Source organism: Equus caballus, chromosome 17 (genome assembly GCF_041296265.1).
Source record: "Equus caballus isolate H_3958 breed thoroughbred chromosome 17, TB-T2T, whole genome shotgun sequence".
Classification (NCBI taxonomy): Eukaryota; Metazoa; Chordata; class Mammalia; order Perissodactyla; family Equidae; genus Equus; species Equus caballus.
The window spans coordinates 88,093,313-88,107,336 of record NC_091700.1 but is presented as its reverse complement, the minus strand read 5'-3'; the positions used below and the strand labels follow the sequence as shown (position 1 = coordinate 88,107,336).

General features: G+C 44.7%; 1 protein-coding gene across 6 annotated transcripts in view; it reads right to left on the bottom strand.

The window, feature by feature from the left end:
• The window catches only part of FARP1 (FERM, ARH/RhoGEF and pleckstrin domain protein 1), a 288,033-nt gene that overhangs the window by 94,868 nt on the left and 179,141 nt on the right, over nucleotides 1-14,024 (bottom strand). For all 6 annotated transcript variants that reach the window (XM_070239941.1, XM_070239944.1, XM_023621750.2 and 3 more), the window contains one exon: nucleotides 9,709-9,813. In XM_070239941.1, the coding sequence (XP_070096042.1) occupies nucleotides 9,709-9,813 (105 nt within the window). The remainder of the gene's footprint in view (nucleotides 1-9,708; nucleotides 9,814-14,024) is intronic.

Below are 14,024 nucleotides of genomic sequence, written 5' to 3'. Positions count from 1 at the left end.
CATCTTACACACTAGAGTTTAGTCTTGCCTATTTTGAGAAATTTTACATGCTTCAAGAATCTTTTAATTTATAGCCTCTTCCTCCATGCCCCTCTTTTTTCCTTATAGTTTATCTGTTGATCTGTAGAATTTTCCAGAGTCTGGATTTTGTGGATTGCATTCATTGGTCCCTTTGCTGAGGCCATATATGGTGTCTCAGGAGAAACACACCTGTTTCTTTAAAAAAAAGTATCATTATGACTGTGATACCTTTCTGCCACTCATTTCTACGTGAAAACTGTCTCCTAACCTTCTTAGAAGAAGGTATGGTCCACAGTAGCTTTCCTAGCCTCCCAGAGCTTCCTCTTCCCCTGTTTTGGGGCAGTGTTGAAAGCTATGGTGGCTTGTGTACTGAGACTTGCTCGCTCCATTTCTCTCCACTTCTCTATCACTCCTCCTGTTGTCTCTACCCAGCTCACTTTTGGGCCCATTCTCCAGTTTCTAAGTGGTAGCCTGCCCTCGAAAGTCAGTTGCTCTCACTTGAGTTGGACTCTTCCAGCCCTTCAGACCTTAGTTGCAGGTGTTCTTCTCAAACTGCCCCCTTGTGACTTCCAGCGTCCACCTGGGGCTTCGCTCCCGTCCATCAGATGGCCTGCTACTTGCCTCCATTTCTTCCTGGACAGACCCTGATAGCGCACAGCCCTTGTATTCGGCTGGGTTTGTCTCCAACTGCTTGTACTTTGGGATCTAGGGTTTTCACTCTGAAATCTAGTTTTGCCATAAATGTTGTCCATACTTTTTTGGTTTTGCTGAGTAGCTGTTTTTATGTGAGTTCTTGGGTTTGGGAAGATCTAAAAACTACACTTCCACTTCAATTTTCTCAAGACTGTACCCACTTTTGAAACAAACTTCCATGTATTTTTTTTTACCAAATTGTTTTAAACTGTAGGCTTCATTATTATTCAGATATGGTGGGGCCAACAAGTAAGGAGATGACTGCCATGGAAAAGACAGTTTGTTACTCACATTTCCCAAGAGGAGGGGACATACCACACCATTCAGGGCCACACAGGGAAGCACCAGGTTGGTCAGGAGGCAGAAAGGGTGAGGAGAAAGCACGGGCAGGAGACTTTACTGCACTTTCCATCAGGAAAGGCAAGACAGGGCAAGCAGGGTTAGGATTGGCTAGTTTGAGACATTTCAGAGGGCTCTGGGTGTAGAGGCTGTCTCCAGTTGCCTGGTACCTGGCCCTGGGATAATGAAGGCAGGGGAATGTTGCCTCCTGGAGTAAGAGGCAGATAGAAGAGGCGGTTCAGAGTCTGGGCTCTGGATTGGTTAGTTTGCATATGAAAGGCATGCTTGCAGGGGAGCCATTTGCTATCTCTAAGAACTGGCTAGCCCTGAGAAGGGCAGGTTCTCCCTGGTCAGTGGGGCCCCAGATGCCAGAGCATCAATACAGAAAATAAGAAAATATGAAAGGAAAAGATCAGTGGTTGCCATGGGCTCAGAGGAGAGGGAGGGACAGGAGGTGGAGCCCGGGGAATTTTGAGGGCAGTGAAATTATTCTTTACGATACCGTAGTGGTATATACATGTCACTATACATTTGTCAAAACCCAAGGAATGTACAACACAAAGCATGAACCCTAATGTAAAGTTTGGGCTGTAATAATAATGCATTAACATTGGCTCATCAACTGTAACACACGCACCACACTAACGCAAGATGTCTGCAATAGGGGACACTGTGTGTGTTGGGGGCCCATATATGGCACCTCGCTACTTTCTGCTCAATTTTTCTGTAAACCTAAAAGTCTTCTAAAAAATAAACTCTATTAAGCAAAAAACAAAATGAAAACAAACAAAAAACCTCCTTCCTTCCAGCCTACGAAAGGGACATCCCCCACAGCTCTGTTTTCCAGTGACCTGTCCCTTCTCCCAGACTCTGCTCCAGGAGAGCTTTGCCTCCGCTGGGACCTGCCCTGTCGACACAGTCGCTGTTGGATCAAACCATAGAGCTGCTCTGCGTGGCGACCAAGCTGCTGCATAGCCTCCCCTCTGCTGGCTTCCCAAACTTTCATCTGTCCTCGGTTCTGCAAACCTCTTCATCCTTTATACCTGGAATGTTCCACAAAGAGCCCCTCCTCACCTCAGATGTCCTCAGTTAGACTCCCAGGAGGAAGCAAGGTCAGGGGACTATGACCAAGCACAGAGGAAGGAGGTCTGTTTGGCTCCAGGGGTCCAGCGGGGCTGGGAAACCACTAGCAAAGGACACCCGCCATCCCAAGTAGCTGTGGTTTCTGTGATCCCAAGCCCCTAGAAAGCACGCCTGCTGCTATGGACTGAGCCGTGTCACCCAGGTCATCTATCGAAGCCCCAACCCCTGATGCAACTGTATCTGGAGATGTGTCTCTAAAAGGCAATTCAGGTTTAATGAGGTCAAAAGGGTGGGGCCCTCATCCAATAGGACTGTGGCCTTATGAGAAGAGGAAGAGATCTCTCTCTCTCTCTCTGCCAGGCGAGGACACAGCAAGAAGTGACCATCTGCAAGCCAGAGAGAGGGTACCCCCTGGAACCTGACCATGCTGGCGCCCTGATCTCAGACTTCCAGCCTCCAGAAGTCTGAGAAATAAATGTCTGTTGTTCAAGCCACCCAGCCCACGGTATTTTGTTATGGCAGCCTGAGCTGAGACACCTGCCGCCGGCAAAACCTTGCCCCAGGCATGGAGAAGAATAACAAATGAACAAAAAGATGCCCATCATCTTCCTGAGATTTATCAACGTTTATTTATTAGAAATTAGGATTGTTTTATCAGGTCACCAAGCAACACAGCTTTAATAGAATATTGGTGGGCCAGCCTCACTGGTTTCTGAGCTAGAATGCAAGCATACAATACAACAGATATCTGAGTGCCTACTATGTGCTAGGAATCCTGCTGGGCTCATGACCGGAACGTATCTCAATCAGTCCTCATGACAACCTTGTAAAATTGTCATTGATTAATCACATTTTTCAGATAAAGTGCAAAATCAAAGTTCAGAATCTACCTAGCTGCTAAATGGCAAAGCAAAGGTTTAAACCGAGATTGACAGGCCAGAGGACAGAGCCATCCTCACACTCCTCAACAGGCCAGTGAGAGCAATCTGCTTACACCCGCCTCTGCCCCTGAGGTCCGCGTGGCTCTGAGTGGGGGACGCGTGAGGAGAGGCAGTCGCAAGGATCAGAGGGTGCCCACATGGGCTGAGACAGGACTGCATGTGAACCCTTGTTACGACTCTGGTCACACAGCTCATTGTTCAGTACTGGGCAGGTCACCTCTCTGTATTTGCTCACTCTAAAACATGGATGCTAAAATACCTACCTCAGATAAATATTATAAACAGAAATTGGCAAATGAAGGCCCGTGAGCCAAGTCCAGCCCACCACCAGCTTCGGTATAGCCTGAGAGCAAAGACTGGCTTTTACATTCTTAAGTGGTTGAAAAGAAAAATCAAAAGAAGTACTATATTTCATGACGTGAAAACTCTACAAAATTCAAATATCCGTGCCCATAACTAAAGTTTTATTGGAACACAACCACGCTCATTTGTTTACAGACTGTCTATGGCTGCTTTTGCACTGGGCCGGCAGAGTTGGGGAGTTGCCATGAAGATGGTATGGCCTGCAAAGCCTAACACATTTACTACCAGGCTCTTTGGCCGAGCCCTAAGGTGGAGAACCAATGAGATGCACTTAGGTTTATAGGCTGAGGTCAAGGGACACACTAGAAGCTCAAGGATGGTTCGCTGAGTTCACCCCAATAACAACCTAATGTCTTCCTGGCCTTTTACCAGCCATCAGACTCTAGGTACCATTCAGCTGGCATATTAAGCACAGTCTTGATTCCTAGGATCAGTAGCGTTTCTGCCCCAGAAAGCCCAATCAATAAAAAAAAGCTGATTAAAAGACTTCTCTGCTCCTGCAAGGCAGTCTCATGGGGATGGCTGCCTGGACTCAAGGACAACAGCAGGCCAAACTCGCATGTGAACACAGCAATCAACTCTATTAACTGACAAGCCACAGGACAAGTCTAACTAAGGATAGAGTATATTGATTACTTACTAATTATCACTAGTTTATTTCCAATCTTGAGAAACACATCTCGGACCATGGAAAGCACTCCTTCTCCTCTTAAGCTTTTTGAAACCCTTACTATGACTACTGCTCTGATGTGGGCTATTACGTGATAGACATGATGGGAGGAGAGGCAGAGAGCTGGGCTGGAATGCGCGTTGCCTGAACTTACCACCTAGGGACAAAGGTCCACAAGTTGCTTGCCAGGGACTTTGGGGGACAACTAGTTCCCACTATCACACACAGATAAATGGGCAAAAGCAGCGGTGACAGCCCACGTTGGGGCATTTTGAGAACAGCCATATTTCCTCTCCGTTTGGCAGATATGTGAGCAGCCTCCCAAATGAAACCTGGCAAAGGTAACAATCACAACAGTAGTATTACAAAAAACGACCATGACACGTCCACGTTCACTGCAGCATTATTCACAACCACCAAGAGGTGGACGCAACGTAAATGGCCATCAACAGATGAATGGATAAACAAAATGCAGCATATCCGTAAAATGGAATATTATTCAGACTTAAAAAGGAAGGAAAGTCTGTTGCATGCTGCAACGTGGATGAGCCTTGAGGACATTATGCTCAGCGAAATAAGCCACTCACAAAAAGACAAATACTGCATGATTCTACTTATATGAGGTATCTAGAGTAGCCAAATTCCTAGCGACAGAAAGCAGAATGACAGTTGCCAAGGGCTGGAAGGAGGAGAAAAAAGGAGCTGTTATTTAATGGGTATAGAGTTTCAGTTTTGCAAGATGAAAAAGTTCTCGAGATGTGTTGCACAACAATGTGAACACAGTTAACACTGCTGGACCGTACACTTAAAAATGGGTAAGTTCGAACATTTTATGTTATCTGTTTTTGACTGCACCCACACACACAAAATGATGATGACAATGATAATAGTTTCCATAACTAAGACCTTCTTGAATACGTCCCAGCATGGGGTTTCATGCTGATGGCTGTTATCACATTTGATCCTTTCAAAAACCCCACGAGGTAGGCACTCTTAACCCCATTCTGTGCATGAGCAAAGTGAGGTTCAGCAGGGCCAGCCACCTGCCCCAGCCACGCTGCCGCTAGGTGGCGAAGTAGTGATTTGAGGGCGGGCAGTCTGAGCACAGAGTGGCTCTCACCTGCCTACCACGGACCGCTGGGCTAGAAAGCCAGCATCTCCACAGAGTCCAGAGAGGAGACAAAACCACACGATTTTCCAGCAACTTTACTGAGAGCAGAAGTGACAACCCAGCTAGAGCTTACTGTTTTCACAAGTGAGCAGCTCTTCCTCAGCTCATCCAGTCAAGACTTGTCCTTGGTACTTCCACCACAGAGTCCCTCAGACAGCCTCCGCGCACTTTTTGGTGATTATTTCTGTTCCTGTGTGCTTTCATTTCATTGCATTTTGGGGGTAAACATTACTGAAGTTTTATACACACACACACATATAAAGTGCACGTTATAAGTGTACAGCTCACTGAAGTTTTACAAACTGATTGCGCGCATGGAACCAGCAGCCACAGCGAGAGAAAGAAGATGGCCAGGAGCCCAGAAGGCCCTCCTGCAGCATCTCCAGTCACAGACCCCACCCACAGCACAGAGCCACTTTGTCAAAACAATTTATTTTTAAAGTTTATGAAATCAACTCTCAGGTCTGGATTTCGTAATTGACAGAGAGCAAAATAACAGAAACATGGTCACAACGGAATGGTGACTGAGAGCATGGGCCTATCCTTAGACAGATCTAAATGTGACTCCCAGCTCTATCATTTCCTAGCTGTGTGCCTTTGTGAAAATGAATTAGCCTCTTTAAGCCTCAGCTGCCTCATCAGAAAAAGGGTATATAACAGGCCTTTCTGGAATGAATGAAATACTGTAAGTAAACCTAATATGATACCTTGCACAGAGTTATTACTCTCTAGAACAGGTGTTGGCAAACTATGGCTTTCTGTATTATAAATAAAGTTTTATTGGAAGAAAGCCACATCCATTCATTTACATATTGTCTATGGCTGCTTTTGCACTACAAGCGCATATCTGAATAGTTGCAGCAGAGACCATATGGCCCGCAAAGCCTACATGTATTATTTACTATCTGGCCCTTTCCAAAGAAAATTCGCTGACCCTGCTCTAGAATGTGGGCCAGGTTTCTGTCGTGTCTACAGGGACTACAACGGTCTGGCATGTGGTCAGCATTCACGCAGTGGCTTTTATTTGTATTATGTGTGACAAATAAACATCTATCTCTTTAAGTCATCATTAGTGGGTTTTCTGTAATTTGCAGTTGAACATATTCCTAAACCATATGATAAGGAAACAGGGAAATCATAAAAATTAAGCCTGATTAAACTTGAAAGAGTCAGCCCTGGAGGCACCCAGGAAGATCAATAGGTCTGGAAATCCTAGCAAAAGAGAAGCAGCCACAGTTAACAGAAAAGGCACTGAACTTGGGGTCAGAAGGGCATGATTAGGATCCTAGCTATACTATTAGCTAGCTGGTTGACCCAGATATGGAACGATTCTCAGAGGCTTAGTACCCTCACCACTAATTTATGGTTTAGAAAGTTGCCTCCAGCTGGAGTGGAACAGGGCAAGACTGGAGTCAGGAAAGCCATTAGGACCTGGCAGCAATTCAGGCAGGGTTGTTAGAAATAATGAGACAGCATTATCTTCAAGTGTTTTGAGAATCATTATTTTAAAGATTTTATTTTTTCCTTTTTCTCCCCAAAGCCCCCCGGTACATAGTTGTGTATTCTTCGTTGTGGGTTCTTCTAGCTGTGGCATGTGGGACGCTGCCTCATCGTGGTCTGAAGAGCAGTGCCATGTCCGCGCCCAGGATTCGAACCAATGAAACACTGGGCCGCCTGCAGCGGAGCGCGCGAACTTAACCACTCGGCCACCGGGCCAGCCCCGAGAATCATTATTTTAACATAAAATAAGTTTAGGAAACAATGTTCCATAGAACTTGCTACATCGTGTTGTAATTATTTGTTTCCTTGTCTCTTTTACTAAGTGTGCCCTTCTAATGAACAGAAACCATAGCTGCTTCTGCTGTCCCTTTACAGCACGTGTCTCCTAGAGTATGAGGTGTGATGACCGACATGGTTTAGACACAAAATAATTGTTAGATCAATCAATGAATGTGGAATTAGATTTGGCCCACCTGTGGTCATCTGCCACATCAGAAAAAGGACTGGGAGTTAAGGAAGGTTAGATTTAATGTAAGTACTAGAAAATGACAGAATATTCGGAGGCAGGAGTAAGTTGAGAAAACACAATTTGCACCCATTTTTAGGTGCGTGACACACTCGCTCCTTCAGCACCTACCTGTACTCCCGCTGCCCACTCTTCCCTGCGATGCTCTCTTCTCTTGCTCTGGGACCTTTCCCTTTCCTGGTTTTCCTCCTTCCCACCTGCACGTCCTTTGAGGGTTCTTCCTTCCCTGGGCAGCCCCTTTCAATGCTGGTGTTCCACTCCTGCCTCCTGTGTTTCACTCTCTATACTCTCCTCTACTTTCAGTTAATATCTAAAAGAATCATATGATCCTTGAGTCTGAATTTCAGATCAGATCTCTTTCCTGCACTCCGGGAGATCCACCTACTGGGAGTGCCCACTGGACATCTCCACTGGAACGTCCACCAATGCCTCCGACTCCTCAGGTCTGAGACGGAACTCACTGTTTTACCTCTTCATGGACACAGTCTCTCCGAGCCTTTCCACTTCCAGTGATTGGCGTCTCTGTGCCCCCAGATGGCAAAGCCAGAAAACCCAGCTGCTCTGAGCCCGCTTTCCCTTATAAGTCCATCCATTCAATCATATCCCAACCGCCCCACGCCCACCAAATCTCTTGAATTCATCCACCTTCCTCCAGACCCCACCTCCATTCTCCCTTAGTTCCATCCAGCACCACCTCCTGCCTGAAATACTGCCTGACAGCTTCCTGACTCCAGTCTTGCCCTATTCCAAACTGGCTACCATTCTCTTTCTAAACCATAAACCAGATCATATCACATTCCCTTTACAACGCATTCACAGCTTCCCAAACACATTAGCTTGGTACAGAATTGTGCTGTCCAATACAACAGCTACTAGCTACATGTGACTCCTGAGTACTTGGAAGATGGCTCGTCTGAACTGGGAGGGGCTGTAAGTGTCAGATATACACCAGATTCAAAGACAGCGTGAAAAAATGAAAATGTCTTATTCATAGTTTTTGATATTGATTACATGTTGAAATGAAAATGTTTTTGGATATATTAGATTAAATAAAACATATTTTAAAATTATTTTAACTTTTTTTGAGCATAGCTGGTGGAAAACTTGAAATTACCTATGTGGCTTACATTATATTTCTACAGGATGGCAATGGTATAGAAAGCTTTTCCAGATCCGGTTTCTGCTTACCTTTCAGCCTCCTCATCTCTCACCTCCTTCACCAGAGCCTGCCTCCCTCTCCCTTCTCAACTCCAGCCTGATTTGCAGGTGCCTGAATAGTCCATTTGCTTTCTGCTGTTTGTACATGGGGTGCCCCTCTCCCAGGAATATTTTTTCCATAGTTCAACTACTATTGGCTTCATGGGACTCAGTTTCTCAATATCTGGGAAGGATTTCCTGAACACAAATGTTCTCTGCTGCCCCCACTGCCCAACACCCCCTGGCTGCAGTGGAGCACCTGTCACATGCCCTGTACTGACCGCTGACTAAGCCTGGCATCCCGCTTACATTCTACATTCTCTGCAGTTACAATTACTGGGTCTCCACTACAGTGGCTAGCGCAAGGTCCAGGACCTCAGCGTGCACTGAATGGAAGAATAAACAGAAATACAGTCAACAAACTCACAGCTTAAAAGGGTGTCTAATGAAAGACATACTCGGATACAGTCTTAAGAAGGTAACATCAGCCAAAAGAGATAAAAGAGAACAGTCAGCTATTGGCTTCAAATGAGTGAAACTTTTTTTAAACAACAATGTGACATATTTTGTAAACGTTAAAATGATCAAACACATGGATGAGGCAATTCCATGCCTTTGGATCTGAACTGCCAAAACGCTTGGCCATGAGCAAAGACGAATGTCCTGGTACATTCACTGTAGCATCATTTGTAACAGCAAACGACTGGAGACAACCTAAGTACCCCAGGGTTTACAGTAGAGGTTGTAAATTACGGCATACCCATTCAGTGGAATGGCATGAAACTGTAACAAAGAAGGAAGTGGATTCCATGTGCGGAAAAGGGAAGATCTCCATGATACACTAATGGAAGTGGAGGGGGTGGTAGAGGACATTGCATACGGTTTCCTCACATTCACGTATTTCAAAAATACATGTTTGCATATACACATACACAGACTTTTATCAGAAGGACACACAAGAAACTGGAAATGGTGGTTCCTAGAGAGAGAGGTGGAAGGGTGAGCGGGGGAGACAGTCTTCACTGTGTACTCTCTTTGAATTTGCTAATCATATGCACACATCACTTTCAAAAGAAGATTAACAAGGGCTTTCTGAGTGTTTTTCTTCTATGCATTTCTGTATGGCCAAGGAAAGGTACCAATTACTCTCCTCTCCCAAGCTGAACCCACAGTAAAATAGCAACATTAATGTGACATCACCTACCGTGATCTTTTTGTGGTCGGGAAACTCGAGGCCAAAATAGTCACCTTCCACAAGGTTGAGGTGGTTGCAAACAGCATCCAGCAACACTTTCCCCGGGGCTCTTTGCTGAAAACAGAAACAACAGGCGTTATGCCCCGTGAGAAAGGCAGCGATGAAAACAAACCGTGATGAAGACAAACCTTAGCCCCCACCGCAGGAAGCCTCTTCACTTCCACCCACCAAGGAAGCTTGCCACCACCCACCTCCATGATACCCTGACCACCCCGTGAGTACTGTGCACACCCCGCTCGGCCCGTCTCACGCTGTTCTCACCCTTAGATGCTAATCTCTGACTTCTTCTCATCTCAATCCTAGGCACCATCCCCTTTTTTTAAATAATAGACTTCATTTTTTAGTTAGAGGTTTACGGAAAATTGAGCAGAAAGTACAGAGGGTTCCCAAACACCTCTCCCCATCACACACACAGTGTCCCTATTATTAACATCTTGCATCAGTGTATACATTTGTTATAATTGTTGAGCCCACGTCGATACATTATCATCACCCAAAGCCCATAGTTTACATTAGAGCTCACTCTTCCTGTTGTATAGTTCTATGGGTCCTGACAAATGCATAGTATCATGCATCCATCATTACAGGATCACACAGGACAGTTTCACCATCCTAAAAACCCACTGCGCTCCACAAACTCAGCCCTCATCCCCCTCCTCCTGAACTCCTGGCAACCAGTGATCTTTGTCTCCACAGTTTTGCCTTTTCCAGAATGTCATACAGTTGGAATCACACAGTATTCAGCCTTTTCAGATTGCCTTCTTTCACTTAGCAATATGCATTTAGGCCTCTCCATGTCTTTTCATGGCTTCTTAGTTTTCTTTTCATTGCTAAATAATATTCTGCTCTCTGGATGGACCACAGCTTGTTTACCCATCCACCTACTGAAGGACATCTTGGTTTCCCAAGCCTTGGTCATTATGAATAAAGCTGCTATAAGTATTTGTGTGCAGGTTTTGTGGAGACCTAAGTTTTCAACTCATGATGCCGTGCCCTTTTCGTGCTTGAAACCCTGTCCCTGTTCCTTTCTCCTCCTCCACAAGCAAGGCAGAATTTATGCCTTTCTTCTCTAGCTCTCAGGGGCTTTGTGCAGATCCCATCTAGACCACACATACGTTGACAGGAAAGGTCATCTTTTATTAATCCCTGTATCCACAACGCCCTAAGACCAACCAATTTTGTTGAAATGAGTAAACGTTACTCATTCTACTGTAATATATACCATTAAGAATATGACTCTGTCTCTCCAATTAAATTCTTGGCTACTTATTCACCTTTATATTCTTATTCCCTTGCAAAGCCCCTGGTGCTCAATCAACGTCTGCTGAAATCAATATTCACATGCATTTTCTCTACACTGAATCTACAGGGAGAGGGAATATAATACATAAGAACACGACTGCTACCCGAAACACTTAGAATCATATGCCTTGGTTTCTCTTCACTATCTGGGGGATTCCTAATGACCCACTAGTAACATGGATCCAACTCCACTGCAGAGATCAAACACTAGAAGAAAAATGTCTACATTAACTACAGTTACTGCTTTTATACTTTCTCCTCCCCTCTGAGAAGAGCAGAGCATTTTAGGAACCAATTAGTAACCCAGGAGACTGACAGTAGGAGCCAGAGCCTGACGAGCACAATGATGGGCATGTCCATTAGCCTGCCCCAGCATGACCTAAGGAGATGGCAAAGATGCTTCAGTGTCCAGCGATAAAGCATCTTTTTTTTTATGGATGCCACTTTATGCGCCCATATTGCTCATCACTGAAAGCCACAAGATATTCACAGCTATCTAAAAGCGTGCAATATTCCCCATGGATAATTCCAAACTCACCAGGCTCTAGACTTTGAATGCCTGGTCCAAGGGTCACTGGTAGAATCACTTCACTTGCACTGATGGCAGGAGTAACACATGACGCATGCGAACCACATTTTTTTTTTTTTGGAAGAGTAGCCCTGAGCTAACATCTGCTGCCAATCCTCCACTTTTTGCTGAAGAAGACTGGCCCTGAGCTAACATCTGTGCCCATCTTCCTCTATTTTACATGTGGGACACCACGACAGCATGGCTTGATAAGCAGTGCGTAGGTCCGTGGCTGGGATCTGAACCAGTGAACCCCAGGCTGCCAAAGCAGAGTGCGCAAACTTAACTGCTGTGCCACTGGCCAGTCCCTGAACCACATTCTTCTCTGTCAAACGTACTCCCCCTGCCCCCACACACGTACACCTGCATTCATCCAGTGGACTTAAGGGCCACATAGATTACTGGTCACCAATTCTATTCTCCATCTCTTTGATACAGCAATCTGCCTGATTCAGCCAGGCTGAGAGCACTAGGGAGTTCATCAGCCAGGCTAACGGGGGTCCTGGGTTCAAGTTCACCTGGGTTCTACCTCCAAAAAGCTACATGAATACCTAATACACAGCTACCTGTTCGAGGCCCTCCCTCAGTCCAGCAAAATCCGTAGACAGGATTAAAAATATTATAGAAACAGGGGCTGCCCCATGGCTGAGTGGTTAAGTTCGTGCACTCTGCTTCGGCGGCCCAGGGTTTGGATCCTGGGCACGGACACGGCACTGCTCATTAGGCCATGCTGAGGTGGCGTCCCACATGCCACAACTAGAAGGACTCACAGCTAAGATATACAACTATGTACTGGGGGGATTTGGGGAGAAAAAAGCAGGGGCAAAAAAAGAAGATTGGCAACAGTTGTTAGCTCAGGTGCCAATCTTAAAAAAAAAGATTTAAAATGAGCATCTATATTTAAAAAAATATATTACAGAAATAGAATAGGGGCTATCAAGTTGTGGAATAATTTCTGTATCATACGATTTTTTTAAGGGAAAATCACATTCCAGTTTCACAATTCTTCTTTCTCACAATCCTTGACATTTCCTATTTGTTACAAAATGAACCACCCAATTACCTGACCAGCTGGCAAGCACTCATATTTCCCAAAGAATTCCTGGAACTAAGAGAACTTGATCACTTCATCTAGATTTACAGGGTCTGCAAAATGAGACTTTACAATTCAACGCTGGACGTCTAAACAAGTCAAAAGTCAATATACAATGGATGTCTTTACGGACATGGCGCTCAGCTCAGCACTTTAAGGAACACACAGATGAGAGGGAGCGTTACCATCTGAATCGGGTCCTTACGGAGTCAGCAGAGACTTCTGCGAATGCATGGAGCATATCTTGGCGATAATAAGAGGCTGTGTTGAGCCCTAGAACCTGCAGCATTACTTCAGCATTTCAATACCACTTACGTCCAGCAGAGACAAGCACGAGTAATGACTTCCTGCAAAATGACAGGCTGGAAATAGATGCTTGGAATCTGCTTAACTAATGATGTAAATCCGGTCTCAATTCTTAAAAGTTTCCTTAAAATCTATTATTTGTACAAATCCTTATGCAAAATAACTCTTGTAAGGTAACAAAACTTTTATAAGAGGATAAGTCAATTTAGAGGTGGAATGATACTATAGCTCCTAAAACACATCTATACACTAGATGCCCATAAAGCATTAAATGAGCTCCCCTGTGAATGCTGGCTATATTCAGGGATGTAAGGAGAGCCAGAATGCAGCATCGCTGGAAGGTATGTAGCAGAGTTTAAATGCAGCCGCTACATGACAAGTTCATGGGTAAGGAGCACCCAGCATTGACACCCCAACATGTACCAGGCAGCTATGGACTAAAATGCTTCTAGACGTCATGACCCCAAAGTTCAGGGATGCTATTTCCGTTTCTTTTAGGAGTAAGGGTAGAACTGTCAGGGTGTACCCACACACCCAAGGCTCAGCTCCGCTTCAGAAGAAGCATCTCGGAGAGTGGAAGCAGAGAAAGAGTTTCATCCTCATTCTTTAAGGAAAATTACCCCTTTTTCTTGCCATAGTGGATTTACTCCGTCCGTCTGCAACATCATTTCTCTACACTTGTCTCCAACGAAGTTTTTTGAATTTCACACTAAAACTAATTCTGTGCAAAATCATATCACAGAATGCAGAATGAATAGTGGTGATGGTCGCACAACATTGTGGATGTACTTAATGCCACTGAATTGAATACTTAAAAATGGTGAAAATCATAAATTACATATTATGTATATTTACCACAATTAAAAAAATGCAGAAGAAAAAGGCCAAAAAAAAAAAAACGTAACTGAGGATGAATTTCATATCTATAAATGACTGGAGAGGGTGATGCACAATAGAAGCCGTTTAAACTATTTTTAAGAATAAGAAAATAAGGGG